The following is a 22,462-nucleotide window of genomic DNA, read 5'->3' on the forward strand; positions in this document are numbered from 1 at the left end:
GGTGGGTCATGTGCTGAACATCATTGAAGACATGGTGCCTTTATTTAAGCAAACCTGAAACTGTGATGCAGCTGAGTCAACCTAAAGGCTGAAATGAAAAATAAATTGGCAGTTACATTTTCTTCAAACACATTGCAATAAGAGAAATTCTGTTACTCCGTCAAAGTCTGATGCTACATGTGAATGCACACAGATTGTACAAGCGGCATGTGCATGTACTCCATATGCATGGAGACAGATTTTACCACTGGCATGTGAACCTCAATTTCAACTAACTAAACATGGGCCCTAATGCAGATGGACCATAGCACAAAAGTGCACTGAATACATGATTGTAACCAGCTGACTAATGGACATCAAAATGGACAGTTGTGATGGAAAGATTTTGGTAGTCCAAAACTAGTGAACAAATGTCCATTATTCTGAGGCCCAGTTCATCTAATCAAAATCTTCTTTTGGCACTACCTGCTATCTATTAGTGTGTCCCGCTATTTGCCCAGTTCACTTTGTGGTACATGTATTCCACGTGTATAATTTGTGTGCATGTGTCCAGAGTATCACAGTTTGCCCGAGTATCAAATAACCCCTATTATGCAGCCTTGCAGAATATTTCAAGGCTACAAGGAAAAACAAGGGTAAATTTGAGAGTCATATTCAGTAATTATAATCTGTTCTCAGTTGCTGTGTTGATTTCAAATTCAAAGTTCAAATGGGAACTAAAAGGCCTGTATGAAAATGCTATAAACAGGTATGTACACGATTTTACAACCTTGTGTAATTAAAGAATAGACATTTATTTACATTGCATTCTATACATTAAAAAAAAAAAAAAAAAGAGTTCTCTATGCAAATTCCAGGCACCCTGCCCATTTTAGCAGAGAGACTGGACAGTCTCTAGAGGTGTTATATACTGCAATTAGCTGTCTTTTTGGTAATCACCAGTCATCTCCCAGTTTGAAAATTTGAACACAAGCATCAACCGTAACAAAAAAAAATATGGACTGCTTGTGTTGATTCAAAGCAATCCACCCAGCTTGTACCTGTGCTGCCTTGGAGGAATACCCATGAGTCAAATCATATTTACTTGCTAAGATAGCCTTTAGTTTGCTTGGGAGATTGGGGTGGTCTCACTTCTGACTGGCTTTGATGAGCTTTCAACCTGGTAATGAATCCGTGGATTCGCTGCTGATCAGAAACGGACAGAGAAAATGGTGGATTCAGAGGTAGTGATGTTGCTTCTGTCAAGATAAATGACAGCAGAGTTGTTGCTTTTGAGTATGATGCTGCTGCACTGCTCCTGTTTTCCATAAGCTCATCCACCTAAAAGAAAATAGTACTTGTAAGGCAAGTATGAAATAGAGGAACAAATTGCTCTGAGGAAATGAAGAAAAACAGAAAGGCTGCTAGTACTTTTACAGATCTGTTATTATCTTCGGATTGAAAAGGTTTAAAAACCCAATCTCCTTTTTTCCTTCCAAGACATAACAAAATTAAAGAGAAGAAAGTGATTTACTTACAGCGCCACTTTTACCGGCTGCTAGTGCTGTCTGGTACACAATATCCATCGCATCTGGCATCTCAGCACTACCTGAGACATGGTATTTATTATCCTTAAGTGGAATCCAGAAACAATAACCCAAGCTAGGAAAACAAAGAATAGTCAGAGAGACAAATAGAGTGCCCTCAATCAATGGACTAACCATTCATATTCTGGATAAAACTAGATATCTTGTCTGCTCGATTATAAGTGTCAATAAATCCTTTCTTCACCCATGAGCAAATGGATGCAGGACTCCTGAAATCGACATCCTCGGCCAAATTTAGAGATGAACAGGAACCTTCGTGATCAGGTGGACATTCTTTCGCTGAAGAACTCTCAAGGGATCCACCCTCAATACTGGAAGCTACCCAAGAACTGCACACACGATAAGCCTCCTTCCATACAGCTAAAGCTACCAGTTCAATTGAAAATGACTCAAGATGCAATTGTGCATTCAGCTGCAAAAGTTGATAAAACATCAGTGACTAGCATTGCAACCTTGGTCAAATACCAGTTACGACAAGTTGAGTACCAAGATCATCAACATAGAAGTAGAATACCCATTTGCCTAGTTTATGCATACAGACAAACATGTAAACACATAGATACATACATTTATGCGTGCTCGCACTATCGGCATTGATCCATATATTGCACCCTTGGATCGTTAAAAAAAATGTATTGCACCCTTGGGATATGGAAACATATTGGTATCATAAGGGAAATAACATATGTATTGGGGAATCTATCGCTATGGGAAAAATAGGAAAAATGATGGAATTTTACAATGAAACTTAAGAGATGTTAAAAGAGACATGATTACATCTTAGAACTCAAAAAATTACAGGAAACAAAGCATGCATAATAAGATGCCATAAACTGTGTTGTGTGATAGAGGTGATGCTGCTATATCCAAAACAAGTTCATATCATTCAAATATCCTACAACTAATTCAGATTAAACCATTCAATGGGTCTGAATCAACGTATTCAATATCAGTAACGGCCTTTTTTTTTCTTTTTCCTTTTTTTTTTCTTCGAAAGATGAATACTTTAGCCGGCAGAGCCCGGAGAGTAGAAAACAAAATGAACAGAAAAACGGAAAACAAAAAAAGCCAGGTTAACGAAACAAAGAAAATACAACACCCAACCCCCAAGGGAGGGAAACCTAGACTAGGACTTAGGGGCCCAAGCTCTAAACAAGCTTGAAACCCCACAAAACACCCCTGCCACAACAACACTGGAATCCCTGAAGCATTGATTGTTCCTCTCGTACCAGGTAGCCCAAAGAACCATGAGAAGGCTCAGTCTTCACCTCTTCTAACCCAAGAGACCCCTATCCCCCCGTGCCAGGATTGGAAGAGATCCCCAACTGATGAGGGGAGCACCCAATCATCTCCTACTCAAATCAGAAGCCGAGACCAGATTTCCCGCATAAAGGAGCAATGGATGAATAGGTGATCGACCAATTCAGCATTTTGGAGAGATAAGAGGCACACATTAAACAGCGGAATTCCTCTTTTGCAGGGACTATCCACCATGAGAATGAGATTCTTTCTGACCGACCAGGCGAAAGCTGCAACTTTGGGAGGGGCCCCATACGACCAGACTGAGCTTGAAGGACAGGAAAAAGCAGGGAGTACAAGGCAAGGGATTTGTAGAACGACCGCACTGAAAAGGACCTAAAAGAAGACAAGCTCCAAACCAAAGAGTCCTCTGCTCCTAGAGAAAGACAAACCCCACAAACGAGACAACAGGGCCATCAGGGCATCTATTTCTGAGTCAAGCAGATTCGTCCTAAGAGGGGTCCAAAATCCCATTCACCCCCTCCCCAGAGAAGCACTCAACTACAGAGATATCAATGTTAGGGCAAAGAGAAGCTACAACAAGAGAGTCCGAGCATAGAGTGGAATCTCCACACCACTTATCAGTTCGGAATCTAATAAATACCCCATTGCCCAAAACAAGTCTCAACTCATTCAGCACTTTTGGGGCAGATCTAGTAATCCCTTTCCAAACTTGGGAAGATCGATAGAGGGTGGAGGATTTAGTCCATCTGCTACTAGAAACCGCTCCATACTTCGCACCAATGATCTATCCCCAAAGATTAGACTCTCCCTTACTAAACCACCATACCCATTTCCCTAGCATGGGTTCGTTGACTAGCTCCAGTCTATTAATGCCAACACCCCCTTCGGAGATAGGGGTGCAAACATCCTTCCAGTTTAGGAGGGGAAATTTCCTATTTAACAAACCGTCCTGCCATAGAAACTCTCTACGAAGTTTATCGATTCTAAGAATGACAGATTTAGGACATTGGAACAAAGACATGTAATAAATTGGCATATTAGAAAGACAAGCTTTAATCATGGTGATCCTACCACCCAAGGAGAGAAGTTTGCTTTTCCAAGAGGAAAGCTTCCTCTCCAAATTCTCCAAGATCCTATCCCAAAGATGGGGGGGGGGGGGGGGCTTTCCCACACAGAGAGGAAGGCCTGGGTATGTGGTTGAAAAACTTCCAAAGAACAAGGCTTTTTCCGTATAAGGCAATTCATTTGGGATAAAATTGCATGCCTGGACTTTTTTCTAGACATTTTTTCCTTATCTTATCAAAGTCTCAAACTGACTCTAAAATGAAACTAACATGTTGATACAACACATACATACATACATAAAAATAGACACGAACTTAACTCATCCATGCATAGCCTTGCATATCATCATGAATAATGTCTCATGATCCACTCTTTTATGCAAAGACAAAAGGACTCTGTATGAAACACTGAAAGCACTGAAGCATAAGTGCATGCATATGGCATAAATTGGGGCCAAGGGCACAGTTAAATGAGAAGAGACCTTACATGAGTTTCCACAAGGGTTGCTAAGTGCCATTGGCAGTGAAGTAGAGGTGAAAGAATACTGCCATACATACAATATCATAACCTTGGCATATAGTTATGGAAAAAACAACAGATGGATTGACGTACCTTTTCCTGCGCTAGTTCAGAAAGAGAATGGACATACTGATGTAAAAATCGAAGCCTAGTTGAAGGATGCAAGGATGATTGTCGTTGAACATCCACCAACTCAGTAGATGCTCGTGATGCTGCTAATGGAGCAGACCCATGGCAACCCAAATTTTCTGCACCACCAACAGAACTAACAGCCGGCTCCCCTATTCGCACTGGATCAGCTATGCCCTTGACAGTTGTCTTTTTTGGACAATTAGAAATTCTGGTTGCAGAAGTTTCTTGCACAGATGCCTCAAGCGAAGAAGTGAGCGTCTCCACTGAAGTAAAATTAGAAGGAACAAGAACATAATCGCGTTCAATGAGCTCCAGTGAGTCAGCAACTGCATAGATATGACAAGGAAATGTTCATGGTCCGCTAAGGTAAGAACTTGAACCCACAACTAGCTTCTTAATAGAGACATACCTTTTGTTGTGCTTATGCTTGAAAGCCCGCGGTCCACATTTCCCATCTCCATGCTCCCTTGATCTGATGAACTGGATAGATGACCATCTACAGATTTTCTTAGGCTATCAACTGTAGCATTTAAACTACACTCATGAGCATCTCCTGTAGCCACAGGCGATGATTCTTTTCTAAGCAATTGTTTCTTCTGTGATATAATGCTTTCATCATGCACAGATGAATATAGCATGCTCCCAGAATGCATGTGAGGCCCCTTCTCAGAGATCAAAGATAATTTGTCATCTGTTAGCTCCTCTTCCTGCTCAATCAGAGTTCCTCTTTCTTGAAGGGGGGAGTTATCTCCAGCACCCATTGTCGGCCTACACATGTAGGAGTAAAGAAATTGATGATGGCAAGTGGTTTCATTTTCATTATGGATGAGTATTGAGTTATAGCATGACAAACCAACAAATAAACAAAAAGCTTCAAGTCCAAAGATTCAAATCAACCTTGGCGGCTCAACCATGAACTTGTGATTGAAGAACTCCTCGAACGTCAGTCGCTCAACTGCAGAAATAATTGACAAGGACTCAACATACAGGAACTGCTTTCTCGAGTCAGCTGTACTTGCCAATTGCCGTTAAGGTACATCAGGAAAAAGAGATGCAATTTAATTGAATCTTGATTCCTGAAGTTACCCAATGAATATCCACTGGAAAACACTTGAAATTCCTAATGGGTTAAGAATCTGGTGCTAAAAGCTTATATTTAAGTTAGTTATCAAGCACATCATCTCCGTGCATGACACGTAGGAGATCTAGCATCAATTTGAATATCTATATCATATCGGCCAATACAGGCATATCACATCCATATAAGCTGATGCCGATGCCCAGAATGAACAGAGATGGCAGATCAGAGAACTCAACAATGGCCACTTAAGGCCATCTTATCCAACATGGTGGTCCTACAATTGTGTTGGATTTGCATCATCAATTAGATGCAACAGTAATCCTCCCTATAAGGATATGTAATACAAGGTTTGCTAATTCTACAATGAGTACATCCCAAACCATACACAACCACACATGCCCAGATGGCACAGACACAAGCTTGAAGACATTCCTTAGGTGGACTGCATGTATGTGCCCTGTCCCAAGAATCAGGCTGATCAATCATAAGTGAACCAAAGTATATGAAAAAAAAAATGAGGTTAAGGAAAAATTAGCCAATGGTCCCCATTCAACATACATGTTCATCCCACCAGATGAATTGACTGACCCGATTACTGGACCAGGGACATACACAATGGGAACACCTGATGGATGGCTCGAATCTCCCACAAATCTGCCAGATTGGCACATGTGGCAGCGTCTAGAGGGGCTGGGATCTCACCTTGTAGAATTAGCAAAATTTTATGTAATACTCCTCAGGAAATTTAAGAAAGAGAGTATGGCATGAAAATTTGCAGTGAATCCAATAAAGGACCTATGAGTAAGATCGACACCAAAAAATTAGAGATCCTTATTGCTTATTAGAAAAAAGGAAGATCCTTGTTACTCGTTTCTTATCTATAGCAATGAAAACCTTTTTATGCTGCTTTCCTATTAGCAGAATTTTGAAGCCATTAAGAATTCGACCTTCAGGACCTTAGTGGATTATAGAAATTTTAAGCTCAACAATCAGTTATTGTAGCTGTTCATTTTACCTGGATTACGCCGCAAAAGGCTTCTACAGAGATCTATACAATCAGGATGCAGTTCTTCCAAAACACCTTGTGGAAACTGTGGCTCATTAGATGCCAAAATATTGTGGAAAAGCTGCACACAGCGGTGATTCAGGATAAGGTCAAATACAGCCATTCTCATAGAGAGATCTTTCAAACAAAAATTCGCAATACATGAATGTTTTAATAAGAACCTGGTATTGGCAATTTCCTTCAAAGGGTGGCTTCCCTGTGACCAGCTGGAACAGAATTGCTCCCACACTCCATAAGTCAGCCTGCACAGAGCACTCATGAACTTGAAGAACAGAAAAATATCTGCACAAACTCTACCATAGGTAGTACTGATGCGAGGAACGAGTTGTGTAATAACACCTTCGCATCATATTTTTGGTTCTGAATGATCTCTGGAGCCATGTATAATGGTGAACCACATAAAGTCTCAGCTAACCCTTGAGGTGTTAGGTACCTACAAGGGAGGCATTTTTTAATCAAGAAAAAAGATAGAATTGGAAGAAGAACTGAGACCAGCCAAAAAAATCAGATACACCAATCTTACCCACCTAAAAATAATGACTACTAGAGTTTATAATATATGAGCTAGTAGAAAACATCTGAGTTTGGTTTCAAACATTACTAGTTGTGAGGAGATTATAGCATGCTTTGTAATGAGAGAAATGGTCAAAGTGCCAACCAAAATGAAATAGATAAAAACTGAAAAAGAAAGCAACTAGAAGTGTGGAGTACCATTTCCTTTTAGGGAAAAAGCAATTGATCATTAAATATGAACTGTGTTGTAACATTTCCTTTCAAGCAAGATGCATTTAGTCATGAACTATGCATCAGATGGACATGTAAACAGGTTGAAATCAAAAGTCAAATGTCAAGGACTGCAGCTGTATTATATTTCAAGAAACTTACCTTGCAAAACCAAAATCTCCGATCTTCAAAATTGGAGTTTCATCCTTACTTGACAATAGAAGATTCTGCAAATGTCAGCATAATGGATCAAATAAATAAAAATGAACAACATACTTTGGATATCCAAAAAATAGGTAAAGTAATCAATTAAAATCATATTCCTGAACACGAATAAACAAATTCACCGCCTGTTTTTTCTTTTTCTTCTGATTAACAAAGTTTCCTTTTAAAAACAAAACAAAATAAGGCATTGGTGCCACAGACATGGAGATCACAAGAAAGTTCTACACGCAGATGTCCAAATTGTATGAGAGAAGTGACTGAAGTTTCCTTATACTTAATTTTCATTCTTATGCATGTAAACAGGGGTAAACATACTTTCATGTGGTCAGGGATATTACTGTCCAAAAAAAAAAAAAAAAAACCAATTGTAATTTTTCTGTTCATGCACAAAAGACATGACTTTCCCTCTTGCATGGTATCAAAGCAAAAAAGAGGAAACCTAAACCACATTTCCACCATAGGAACCACAAGTCCTTGCATGATTCTATTTTTCAGATCTGACATTCGTGCGATCCTAACTGAATTTTCATTTTACCTATTTTCCATTCTCATGCATGTAAGCAACAGTAAACATATTTTTGCCTCATCAGGGATATTAATGTCCAATAAGGAAACCCAATTGTTGTTTTCAGTTCGTGCATAAAGAGCATGGAAGCTATAACTGTGAAGTCCCGAGCAAAGAAAATATAAGTCCCTACATTTGTGCTCTAAACATAGAAGCATGAGAACAGAAAATCAGGAATCAATGAAGTGCCCATTTACAAGGATAAGGCATCTTGCTAGTAGAAGTTCGTTTCCCCAACTTTTAGTCTTATTATACATATTCTGAAGTGGATGGTTTTCCTGCAAAACGAGAGAGAGAGAGAGAGAGAGAGAGAGAGAGAGAGAGAGAGAGAGAGCATCTCCAAAAACCAAACACTCCACCTCATTAGGACTATATTTTTCATGGTACAGCCTAAGACTACATTTCTTTGGCTGTTGACCTCATCCACAACACAAGCTGCACCTCGTGACAACCCAATAACCATGTTCACCACAATGCCCACACCCAAAGCCTAAGCTTATATTCTCACCAAACAGTCCACCTCATTTGGACTACATTTCTCACCATACAGCTTTAAGACTATTTATTTGGCTCTTGACGTCAACCACAACCAGTGTTTCAAATAGCGAATAGCATGTAGCGTAGCATTCTACTCTTTAAAGTGTGAAGCATGTAGCATAAGCTACACACTACTAGATTTTCAATTGCAGTTGCGCTTGGTTGCACCAAATATCATGAAATTTGGTGCAACCAAACACAAACTTAAATACCACAAAAAGGGGGGCAAAGTGTTGAAGAAAGAACTTAGGAAGAAAACAAACTCAGAGAGAGACTTTGATGCCTAGCCCTCTAATACAGGACAAATGATTTAATACTAGCATGCAACATGGAGATTATGAAAGAGTCCATAAAATAATTCAATTTACAAAAGATGCTAACCTACCACGTAATTAAGAGTAAACAATAGGAAATAAAATCTGATTTAACCTAAATCACATGTCCGCATGCTAAAAAATCACATAAATCAATTAAAACTAGGCCCGATGGAAGAATAGAACTTCCAATTTAGCAGAGGCATATTCCACACTCAAGAGACTGACTTGTAGATTCTATGATTAGGGTTAGGAAAGGGAAAAATCTGAAATTTGGAAAATTAGGGTTCATGGGAATTGAGGATTTTGGGTCAATTAAGGAAATTAGATATTTAGGGTTTGAGAATTTTGGGAAATTAGGGAATTAAAGAATCTAGGGTTAGGGTTTATATGTAGAGTTAGGGATGGGGAATCAAAGGATTTTAATGAGGGAAGCAAGGGGAAATAAAGGGATTGAGGGGTTGTTCGTATGGTCAGCCTAGGGGCATGCACATGTGATCGTACAATCACACGTGTGAGTCATTGGATAGGGTTTTTGGGTCCTCGGTGGTTTATTTCGATTGGGGTTAAAGTTGGATGGTGAAAAGTTGAAGAAAAATGATTTGGATGGTTTTGGATAGGAATGGGAGAAGATATTTGAATAGAAATAAAGGGAGAAGGAAGATGATAGATGGAAGCCTCGCACCTCCGTTGAATGAGAAATAGAATCACAACACACCCAAGTTCCAAATCACATGAAGAAGAGAAAACACAAAGCTTTTTTTTTGTTCCTGACTCCCTAATCTCAACACAAATATAAGTTATACAAAAAAAAATAACGAAGCATGTAAACAATCTAAATAATTAAACTATTTCGTATCTCATGGGAGTCCACGAACAAGATGTCCAAAGATGATGATCCCATGGTCTGATCACCAACGGTCTGATGTGTCCATCAAGCTCCTATGTGCAGCCCACGTACATCTTCCCAGTATGGGGTCTTCAAAGATGCACGAACATGCACATGGGGTCCTCAATGTGGTTAGGAATATAAATTGGGCCAAATGGGCCCCATGTAATGGTCGTCTAGCCATAAGGAGACTAGCTTAGCCCTCTTCCTCCAGTATGGTGCCCGGATGTCCTCACCACCCTCTCTCTTTATGTATTAAATGAATGGAAAAATTACATAAACTACCCTTAGAGAGGGTAAAAAATGAACAAAAATAAAATAGAACTAATAAAAGGGAAATAAGAGGCCCATGACCCAAGTCAAGCCCAAGGGAGTGGCCCAAGTAGGAGAACGAGAAAGAACATGAACAACACTCGAAAACATAAGCAAGTCTATCCAATTCAAAGGAGGGGAGATTAATACATAGGATGTCAGACCTTAAGCCCAGAGACCAATTCAAATAACCAAACTGTTTTCTTGAGATTGTTGACCATGGACTTGACGCCATCATAGAGGATTAAGAATATCATCTGCAAACTTTAGGTGAGTAATTTTCTAGGAAAAGTCAGGAACCAGAAAACCTTGGAATAAACCCATTGATTGACCCTTACATAGCAAACGACTCAAGGCTTCAGGGACCAAAAGAGATAGGAAGGAAGAGAGAGGGTCTCCTTGCCAAATTCCTCTCGACATTAAAGTAGCCAAAGGGAGAGCCATTGATCAAGATTGAAAATTATGGACGAGTTAATGAGGCATTTACAAGCAGAGGTCCAATGGTGTATGTTGTTTGCAGATGACATAATTTTTATTAACAGGACGAGGGAGGGTGTAAACACAAAGCTAGAACTATGGGGAAAAAAAAAAAAAAAAGTTAAAACTATGGAGGGATGCTTTAGAATCTAAAAGGTTTTAAAATTTGTGGGACTAAAATAGAGCAAATGGAATGCAATTTTCGTAACAATATGATGAGGACATCCATGCGCTGTCCGTTAAAGTGTATGTGAGGAGAGCACCGGTGTCCTTATGGTTAGATGACCCGTACATCGGGCCCGCTAGGACTGGATCTTCATGAGCATCTTCCTGAGGAGCATCAGGTCGTTGATCTTCATCAATATATCATTTTGACCGTTGGATTGCAATCGGGACTATTATCATCGTTGGATTGTGATCGTGACCACTTGTGGGGCCCGATGGATGATACATAGACCATTCAATGGCGTAGGGTTGATCTTAGGATTTATTTTATAGTTTGATTTATATTTTGGAACATTTATGAGAGACGTATTGTGTTTTTTTATTAGATATGGCAGGGTTGTTTTTTGTAATTTCAAAACTTGCTGAGACTATAAAAGAAGGGGGGACGTGTGACCTCTCTATGGTGGATTATTTTCTTCAAAAAAAAAAAAAACTCAATTGTTTTCTCTCTTCATGCGATATGAAGACCTATTCCAAGCGATTTGGAAAGAAGATCGGTGTGAAGCCCTTCTTCAATCACGAAAGTGCGAAGCTTCCCACTATCGACCGCAGTTCATCTTCTCCATCCAATGTATTCCTTTAAACTTTTCATCTTCTACTTTTCCAAACCTCCAAACCCTCCTAGAATCCTTTCCCATTCTTTTCCTTAACCTTCCTCATCAAACCCCAACCTAGGGAACCCAGAACCTAGACCCTAACCCCACACGTTTGACCGTACGGACACACGTGTGAAGCCCAAGGCCAGTCCGTGCAGCCCCTTCTTTACCGATTTGATTCCCTTTTGCCATCTCATCAAAACCCCTTCATTCCCTACCCTAAACCCTTGCCCTAACCCTATGTTCCCTAATGTTCTATTTTCCCCTTTTGCCATGTCATCAAAACCCCTTCATTCCTTACCTTAAACCCTTTCCCTAACCCTAGATTCCCTAATTTTCTATTTTCCACAAATCTCCCAAACCCTAAATTCCTAATTTCCCTAATTAACCTAAAATGCCAAACATCCTACCACCCAAAACCCTAATTCCCTTCAATTAATACCTAAAACCCCAAACCTCTTAGCCAATTGAGCCAACTAAACCCTAATTTCGATATTTCCCCAAATTCCCTAAACCCTAGGTTTACCTACAACCTAATTAAGCAAGCCCTAGGTAGTATTTAGTCTTCCCTTTTGAAATAGAGGTGTTCCTATGCTATTTGGATGTTCTTACATCCATTAGATCCCAGTTTCAAGTATTTAATTATCATGCATGGCATAGTTTGTTAATTGTGGCTTAGACTATTCATAGTTTCTTGTTGGAATCTTGAGATGTTTGATGATTTTAGCATGTTTTGTGATTTTGATAATTAATTTAATTTGTTGAATGATCTCACCTCAATATTTAGCCCCATTCATTGGTCCTGCATCATAATATGAGTGGAAACGAGTAATTACTTCACATTGCTGACCAAGCCGAACCCAAAATGCCCAATTTCAAAATCTAGAGAATAATTCACGAGTGTGAAGAGATTGAGAAGGATGTTGCTCATAGTATTCAAGCTGGATGGAAGAAGTAGAGATGTGCATTTGGAGTTTCATGTGATCGCCATGTACAAATCAAACTGAAGGGGAAATTTTATAGGATAGCTAGACAACCAGCCATATGTTATGAGACAGTGTTTGGTTAAGTGACAACATGTTCATAGGAAGAGTGCAACTCAAATGAGGATGTTCATATGGATGAGTGGCAAGACCATGAAGGATAGAATTGAAAATCACTATACTTGAGGGAACTTAAGAGTAACACCAATAGGTAAGATGAGGGAAAGTCGACATCGATGGTTTGGTAATGTGCAATGGAGACCAACAACTACGCCGGTTAAAAAGAGTGAGTTGGTTCGGGTTGAAGGCTCTAAAAGGACAAGAAGCAGATCCAAAGGACATGGATGGATGTAGTAAGAAAAGACTTGATTTGATGGCCTATGGTTTAATTGAGGATATTGCCCTTGATAGAGTGGAATGGAGGAACAAGATTTATATGGACAACCCAAATTAGTTGGGATAATAGTAGGGGTATGACAGTTTTGGGTGGTTTTTTCTCCCATATGATAATAATATGCAGTCAAGAATATGCTTTTGGCAAGAAGATCCAATCTTACTTACACATGTTGGTCTTTTTTGGGAGGACTGTTAATTCAAATACACATACACATCTTTCAAAATAAAAATAAAAATAAAAATACACATACGCCAACTGTTTTACAAACTGAAGAGAAAATAAATGCCTAAATGCATAATAACATGCATACGCATGCATTAGAGGCAAGAAGCTCCGATGTGTAATAGCATATATACAAACATAGATTACAATATTTACCGTAACCTTTTGTTGTGGTTTAGGACTTTCCGAATTCCACCTCTGTTATCTGTGTTGTACTCGTGGCTATGCACATTCTACTTTAGATTTAACATCAAGCAATACAATAATCAAGTATGTAATGAAATACCAAATCAATTTACCAGTCTAAATTCAGTCTATATGGTAACCAAACAATTCAGTTCATATCAACATACAGAAATCCATTAAAAAAACATGGGTCTTTTTTTTTTTTTTTTTTGTTATTGACATTTAAAAAACCTAAAAACCTAGTTCGAGAAGAAAATATTACCTGTGGTTTTAGATCTCTGTGTATGAGATTGGTTTCACGGAGAACTTGCAATCCTGAAGCTAGATAAGATAATAAAAGGAATTAATGACTTGTGAAAGCCTACACCAGTACACCACATGCATCATAGAAGGTGAGATGAGTGAAATGGAATTTCAAAATGCATGAGGTTGAGACAAAAACTCTAATGGAAGAAGCTTTTGATTCCATCATTTATTAAATGTTTTCTGAAATAGAAGTATCATACCCAATTGCCTCATAAAATGTCTAGCAATGGCCTCTGAAACTCTTCCAAAACGTTCAATATAAGCAGCAAGATCACCACCAATACAGTACTCCAAGACAAGGTATATTTTATCTGCAGTCTGCAATGAAATAATATTAGATTGGAGACAAGATCTGTAGATATAAAATCTAAAGAAAAGTAAACGCGTGTAGCAAGAACATGTGCCCACATTCCAAAGCTGCCTATACAGCAACCCAAAAATGTTAAATTAATACAACCAACTTGCGAAGTTCAACCAATAATAATAATAATAATATCAAAATGGCTTGGAGAATAAAAGCAAAAATGGACAGCATCACCAAGAAAACCTATTAAGAAACAAAGATAAATTTTAAACTGAATGTTTGCATACCATGGCGTGGACGCTTTACACATGATTTGACCGAAGAACCCAAACAAGAAATCTTTAGCAGGCACATACACGACAATCGATTGATAACACCAACTTGTGCAAGAAATATGCAAAAATCCCTTTTAGTGATGGTTGTCATAACAAAGAGAGCATAACTTTTCACGTGCCACAGGCAACATTAGAATCAAAATCTAACCAAAGCATGAAAAAAGAAGAGCAAAAGAACAAAAAATAACAAGAATTAAGTAGCAAAGAAGCCAGATAGAATAAACAGGGGAAACAGCATTAACCATAAACAACACCATACATACATATGATAATAAAGGCAAAGGAACAGCACTATCCTTCATATAGGGGAGAGAGCTATGAGGTCAAATAGCACTAATATGAAAATGGGTGAAGACTGAGGTAAAACTAGCAATAACTAACAATGACTTGTACAAAATGTTTAAAGACAATCACCAACTCTAAGGTTGTTAACCACACAAGTGTGACATGGAGGTACCAAATATCCAAAACTTAGTTGCAGGAACCTTTGAGCCAGATGCAGCCTCTCACTCATGCTTCCTATTCATTTACATTTCTTAACGTTTTGAAAGAGATGTTTCCTTGCTCCCACATCCAAACCCATTCCAGCTTCTCCCCACAAATCGTGCAGTCAAGATCCAAAAGGGCTATGTAAGACCTTGTGGATGCAAAGTACCATTCTTTCCCCAGGCTTGTTCCCTAGGCATCCAAAGGTGGTTAGTCAGCAAGGCTGTTCTGGGCATTTTGAATACTGTCACCAACAACCCATATCAGCAACCATAATTTCCCTCCACAGGTTAGCTAATTGGCTGATGCTAACCAACTGAGAGGACTTATGCTCAGTGCACTTTCCTGGTACTCACTTTGCTACTCACACATGCCAAGCCACTCAGGGTGAGAGCCCTGCTACAGAGATGCCCTGGACCAAAAAACAGGCCCAGCTGCTCATCAGGTGGATGATAAAAGCACAAAATAAATGACTGATTAAAGAAAACTGGCCAATGGTCCACATTAAACATGCTTGTCTGGATCACCAGTGAGGCAGCCAACCTAATTTCTGGGCTGAGGCATCTTCACAATGGGCCCCTTCTGATGGGTGGTTCAGATCATGTACACATCTCCCAATGTGGCATGTGGCCATGTGCAAACCATGAGTTCCAAGCCCATCACTCTCAAGTGAGTGCAATTCACATTGTGCACACCCCTCGAATGAAAATCATCAATATCCACAGCCCACTATGAAACTTGCCAAACTCTCCAATATCAATGATAACTTCTTCAAATTTTCACTTTCATGAAAAATTCTTCAAATTCTAACATCATTTTCAGATGCCCTGTATCACACACATCCATGAACAACGCAAGTAATGTGGAATATGACAACTCAATTGCATAGGACCACAATTATTTTTATCCAATTGTAATCGATAAAAATTACATTATCCTTAAGCTGTGAACCTCTGTACTGGTGCGGCTCTATGGTTCAGTGATCATATGCTGAGGATGGACTATGCTCCACAGATAGACAGCTAATAAAAGGAATACAGCAGCGGTCCATGTTCATATGGAAATGGATCAAATATTGGCCGCATAAGTACGGGCCCTCCAAAGACAACTTCTGATATGGCATCGCCAATGGGGCCCACCCATCAAGCCATTCTTGATCAGGGAACCTGGGGTCGACTAGCACGAACAGTATGATACATATCCTCGGGATAATGAAGCGTTATGGAATCATTGACATTAAAGCATACAGGGGATACTCAGGTTTCGGTTTGTACGAGTGGGGCCCATGGTTAAGTGATCCAGACCATTAACCTGATGAGACCCCTGTGGATGGATGACACCCCAAAAATCTCCCAGATCATCAGATCCTATCCTATCCACCAAGGCCTGTTTTCAACTGAATGTAGACAATTGCTTTATTCCTCCTGTTAACAATCTATTAACAAGTAACGAATTAACAGGATAGGACTATCCAATCCATCAGAATTTCGGAGCACAGTCCATCCGCAGTGGGGCCCAAACAACCAACAGTCCGGATTACTGAACCATGGGCCCCACCTGTAAAAACTGACTATAATTCCTCCACAATCAAAACTTACTCTCGCATTCGATCAATACAAAGAAAGTATGAACAACAATAATAAATACAATTCCAAAAAACACTTGTATTAATCTTCAACTCATCTAAAGTCAGGAAAAGATTTTATATTTTATTTTAAAACGAATTTAAGAAAAATCCAAACACCGAATCGGAATTCGATTGAGCTCTCTCACCTGGATAGCTTCGTGGAGGCGTATAATGTTCGGATGCTGGATTCGCTGAAGGATTATAATCTCCTTGACTAGGCTTTCGTTCACGTTTCTGCTCAGCTGCTTCTTGTCGATCTCCTTGATCGCCACCTCGACGCCGTTGCACCGATGCCGGGACAACCACACAGTCGCGAAAGAGCCCGACCCGATTCTGCGCTCAAGTATATAATCGCCCACCAGTTTGCAGCGAGTCCCTCCTGGAAAATCCATGGCCCACCACTCCTTCCTTCTCAAGATTTTTTGGGGGGGGGATTTCTTTCTTCTTCTTTTTTTCCTTGAATTGAGTGATTTCTATTTGTTGAAATGCATGGTGTGGAGAAAGGAAAAGAGAAGGGTTTCAGTGTAATTTTATTTTAGTTTTGGGAGTTGAGTGTACTTTTGTCTTCTAGGGGAGAGATTGATGTCTCCTTTAGAGAGAGAAGAAGTGTAGTTTGCAAGGTAGGAAACTAGAGAAGATTTATTCCCATCCGACTTCAATCTCTCGTTTTTCAGGTAACGATGGGAAAACGGGAAGGAGTTTGGTAGTTCGCGGGACTGTGGTGATTTCAATTTGCCTTTGTCGCAGGTCAGGATACTAGCATCGGAATGTGTCTCCACATGGGCCCCACATTGAGAGATGTTCCTATTATCCGAGTCGTCCATCCGGCAGGAGCTATTTTGAGTGGCACTGGGTTCGAAAGTCGCGTCGAAAGTGATCTTGGCCTTCGATCTGTTGAGTTAAATGTGAGCCGCTGATTTTTTTTTGTTGTCAGCGTGATAGTGTAACTTTTGTGGGGCCATCATGATGTATTCTTCAGATCCACCCCGTCCATGAGGTGTGCTATTCGATGATACGTCATAAAACCAAAAGACACCTTATGGGCTACCTGGGTGGGCCACACCATAGGGAACAGTTTGGAGGGATGCCTAACCAATAAAATATTCGAAACTATTTTATGGGGTCAACCATTTCATGCATATAAAATCAAATCCATTCATCAGACGCATCCCACTAGGATTAAGGATCTAACCAAATAAAAGGATATTTCAAAACTCAGGTGACCCACACTAATTTAATTTATAGATCTCAGCAATGATTTTCACTGTTCCTCGTGTGTGCTGTACTCAAGGGTATGATCAGGATGATTTTTTGGCCGGGTAGTGAAATTGAGGAGGAAGACGAGATGCACCGTATGGATGCATGAAAATTTTCATAGCGGGCTCCACAAAGGTCGACAACTCCACGCTACTCGAATTAGACCCTACTACGGAAGCGGATTGCGTAGTGAGTAACTCACTGAGGTCCACCATGACTTATGTATTTTATCCGGTCCGTCCATCCATTTTATTAGATAATTTAAAAGCTTGAGACCCAAAAAAAGTTATATTCAATGTTCAAATGTACCACACCACATGAAACAGTTGAATTGACCATCTACCGTTGAAAAATTCTTGAGGGTGTCAGAAGCTTCGTATCAAGCTTATATGTGCGTTTTCCCTTCATCCCTTTGACCATGTCTATATGATCTTATAAACAGGTTAGATGGCAAATAATCATCACTGTAGGTCCTAGAAATGTTTCTAACTGTGGAAATCATTATCCCCACTAGTATAATCCACTTGATTTTTGGATATGCTTCAATTTTGAGCTCAATCTTTTAAATTATAAGAAGAAACAGATGCACAGTGTAGATAGACCACGTACATTTAAGGTGGGCCCAACTGAGTTTAGTCAATACCAAAGAACATACCGAGTAACTCAACATGCAATCCGATTTCCCCTTCTACTTATTTCCTTTCATTTCAGATTAAGCAGATTTTTCGGGCCCAAATTGGCCACATGAGAACTGCGTTACTGGAACGTTGGATTGAGTTGCTTATAGGATCATTAGCGCATAAAACCCCATCAATCCATTTGATACAATGCTCCCTTTGTTACTTGTTAATTCAACAAATCCAACAATTTTTAATTAGAAAAATAAAATAATTAAAACCTTATTTAACATGTATGTCAGGATTATTTTCCTCGATTCTTGAATTTTTATTTATTAATTCAATAAAAATGTTTTAAAATTGGAGTAATAGAATAATTAAAACTAATTCAACAAGTATTAAAAAAATTAATTTACTCCATGAATAATATAATAAAGGCTTTAAAATAATGAGAAAAGTGTCTTGAAAATAATAAAGACAACGCTTAAAATTACTAATTTATGATAGGTAGTAGAACATACCACAATGCAATTCGATGTTAGAATTTCTAAGTGGATGGGCTGTCGGTGATCAACGGTGGATCAGTGGCCAGAACCACTGCACGTGCATAATCCTCCAATCTAACGGCCACTACAAACTTGTAATCCTTTTATATAATTGCCACTGATCTGGACCAATTGATCAGTAACAGCCTACATGGGTCCACTGCAGTATCATAATCCTCCAATCTAATGGCAGCTGACCCGGATAATTCGGTCCATTGATCAGTGACGGCCCACCAAAAATTGATCAATAACAAGATAATGATAAGTACAAATTAATTAAAGATGCATTCCAGACGCAATACAATGGTCAAGATCATCCGATTAGTGCATGTTCCCGCACAATGTGGCCACGGAAGTCTAGTCCCACTCTCTGGCGGCGTACCGTTGCGTAGGTGGGCATCGTTTCACCTTACACTGAGACGCACCAAACTCGATGGTCCGGCGTATCACCATCCTTCGGGCGAAGAGTAAAGTGAAGTGGAGTTATTCACTGCGTTCTCGTAATGCTACGTAAAGGAATAGGCTTGCGAAGATACCTACAGTGGTCAATTTCTCTGAGTTGTGGAAAAGGAACTAAATTTCATGAAATCCACCCCGTCCATCGGGTGCATCCCCCACTGCTTTGGCTTTTATTCTAAAAATCAGGATAGTTTGATACTCAGGTGGACCACACAATTAGATTTTTTAAAACCTCAAAATTCATGTGGTATGGCCGGCCTGACTTTTGGAATAATGGGGTAATTCTTTCAACCTGACGAGGCATATCAGATGGATGGATTGGATCGCATATATACACCACGCTAGGCTCCACGCAAAATTAACGGTGGGCTTCACATCCAAAATTTATTCCTAAGATGTGACTTGAATGAATTCTGTATGGCCGCGTTTTAGTATTTAACGGTGAATATGAGGCATCGTAGCTGATGGACGGAGTGGATCTAATGAAAATCCACGTGGTTCTCGGTGCCGGATGTACACTACGCATCTCCTACGAAAACGGTGTTTCTTTGCTCCAACCGAGTTCGTTTTGTCTCTGTTGCGGCTCAGGATCAGGTCGTACGTCGCTGCCTACTAGCGCCCACATGATGTGTTTTCTTATAATCTTAACCGTCCATTATGAAATTTGTTCCCCAAGGCTCACCGTAATAATTTAAGCTGAAAAGATTATTTTAACATTACTAGAAGAATGAAAAGAAAATCCAAGAATCAAAGGATAGGATCATAACTGAAGCATGACAGGAGCACAATAGCTTATTCGTTTATGTAAAGAGAGCTTGGACGGTTCAAATCATCTGACTTTCTCAGCATGTGGGTCGCAGTGGGTGACGCCCCGCACCACGTTCTAAAGTCGCGACAGAGTCAACACAAGGAGCCGATTAGGTGTGACCCCGGCCCCACCCAAGACGGTGCGGCCCTTACCATGGGCCCACATTGATGTTTATATTTTATATCCTCGCCGTCCATCCCTTTGGAAAAATCATTTTATCTCATGAACGGAAAATGAAGAAGATCGAAATCTCAGGTGGACCATATTATAGAAACAGTGGTGATGGGAAGCCCTATCATTAGAAACTTCCTAGGCCCACTGTAATTCTTTTTAATATCTAATTGCCATCCAAAAAAAAATAAAAAAAATAAAAATTGCCTTCCAACCCGTCTATAAGTTCACGTAAACCTGTATGAAGGGAAAGAAAGAAATATTAGCTTGATTTAAAACTCTTTTGGCCCACCAATGGTCAATCACCACTTTTTCCCATGATGTGGTCACCTGCGAATTGGATCTGCTGTATTTTTGGGCTTGTATTATAAAATGATCTAGAAAAACGTATGGACGGCGTGGATATAGAATACATCCATCAAGGTGGGCCCCACGATAAGGGCCGCACCGTCTTGGTTGAGGCGGGGCCGCACCCAATCCGCTCCCGACACGAACTCTTTTTTCTTTTTTTAACTTCCGCGGCGATCATGAGGTCTGCACGCTTGTGGTCTTTGCACATTCACAAGCAGGCACATGTGTCAAAGCATGAAACGTGTATAATAAATGAGCCTTTTATCAAGTCGGATACAGTGTTGAGATCTTCTGGTCTCAGGTTAGTTATAATCTCAAGTGGGCCATAGAGTACCAACACAAATGGATGATTGGAATAAGGTTTCTTAACCATTATTTTACTTTGTGCATTTTGTGGTCCATCTGAGAAGAAAAACTGTCTGAACTTTAGTCAGAAGATGTAAAATATTATTTCCAACCAGATGCATAGCTCAGATCTTTCATAAATGCTCCATACAAGCATGTGTACCACGCGTGTGGAAGGGCAGGGTTCTACACGCGTGGAATTAGCAAACCTCCTTAGATCATATGATGGGGAGATTATACGGGACGCGGATTGCGTCCAACCCCCGCCCGGACGGTAATCCGTCCGGGCAGGGCTCTGTGGGGCCCATCGTGATGTGATTGTTTTATCTACGCCATTCATCGTTTTTCTCAAATCATTTCAAAGCATGAACCAAGAAAATAGGCAGGAAAAATGCTTAAGTAGACCACAAATTTGGGATTGAGTTTCCACCATTAAAAACTTCTTAGGAGCTGGAGAAGTTTCGGATCAAGCTGATATTTTTTTTTTCGCTTCATCCACGTCTACATGACCTTATGAATAAGTTGTACGGTAAAAAACATCACGGTGGCCTTTAGAAAGGTTTCAACGGTGAGCGTCATTATCACTGCAGCTTCCTTTGGTGTGGTCCATTGGAGCTGTGAAACTTTTAATTTTTTGTTTAATAATTTAAAATGATCTACGAAAAACAATTAACGGCGTGGATAAAACACTTACATCACGGTAGACCCCACAAAGCCCTGCCCGGACAGCGGGGGTAGGACGCAATCCGCGTCCGATTATACGGTAGAGCCGAAGAACCATACTACGGTAGGGCCATCTTCCCGTAGTACGTGGCAAGGTTGTGTGAAAATTGGGAACGGATTGGCTACTCCACCAGCCCCGTGGCTGGTGGTCGGTGCTCTGTGGGCCCCACCATGATGTATGTGTTTCATCCTTTCCTTGCATCCATTTTTACAGATCATTTTATGGCTTGATCCCAAAAAAGAGAGGTGTATAAATCTTATGTGGACCACACCACATGAAAACACTATTAATTGGACATCCATCATTAAAATCCTTCTAAGGCCCACTGTACTGTTTATTTGACATCCAATTGGTTGATTAGGTCACAGAAGCCCAGATGAAGGGAAAAAACAAAAATCAGCTTGATCCAAAACTTTTATGGCCTCAAAATGTTTTTTAAAGGTGGATGCTCATTCAACACTGTTTCCTGTAATGTGGTCCACATAAGATAGGGATATAGCTCATTTTTGTTCTCAATCGTAAAATGATCTGTTAAAATATATGGACGGTATGGATGAAGCACATACATAATGGTGGGTCCCACGGAGCATTGGCGGGTGTCAGGGGGAGTAGCCAATCCGTTTCCGTGAAAATTAGGTCCGTACATATGTATGCCCCGGATATGGTAGTTTACGTACATGCCCTTTTAAAGGCCATAAAATTAAATTAAAGCGAAATTGACCGCTGTAAATGCAACTTTTTATCCTGTTTCGTTCTCGAAGAGT

At 39.9% G+C, this 22,462-nt stretch overlaps 1 protein-coding gene across 2 annotated transcripts; it reads right to left on the minus strand.

Moving 5' to 3' along the window:
• Window positions 1–651: 651 nt before the first annotated feature.
• Window positions 652–17,101, minus strand: LOC131232720 (serine/threonine-protein kinase ATG1a). Of its 2 annotated transcripts, XM_058229159.1 has the most exons (14): window positions 16,568–16,707; window positions 14,261–14,353; window positions 13,870–13,987; window positions 13,626–13,684; window positions 7,598–7,662; window positions 7,052–7,145; window positions 6,874–6,954; window positions 6,662–6,773; window positions 5,463–5,520; window positions 4,975–5,333; window positions 4,527–4,891; window positions 1,701–1,998; window positions 1,518–1,588; window positions 652–1,320 (listed from the first exon to the last, which is right to left on the minus strand). In XM_058229159.1, exons 2-14 carry the CDS (start codon window positions 14,261–14,263, stop codon window positions 1,081–1,083), a joined length of 1,923 nt encoding a protein of 640 aa, XP_058085142.1. In that variant the 5' UTR covers window positions 14,264–14,353; window positions 16,568–16,707; the 3' UTR covers window positions 652–1,080. The 2 variants fall into 2 exon arrangements, with proteins under 2 accessions (XP_058085142.1, XP_058085141.1); XM_058229158.1 differs by lacking the exon at window positions 14,261–14,353 and having other exon boundaries at window positions 16,568–17,101.
• Window positions 17,102–22,462: the final 5,361 nt, after the last annotated feature.

This window comes from Magnolia sinica, chromosome 18, assembly GCF_029962835.1.
Source record: "Magnolia sinica isolate HGM2019 chromosome 18, MsV1, whole genome shotgun sequence".
NCBI lineage: Eukaryota > Viridiplantae > Streptophyta > Magnoliopsida > Magnoliales > Magnoliaceae > Magnolia > Magnolia sinica.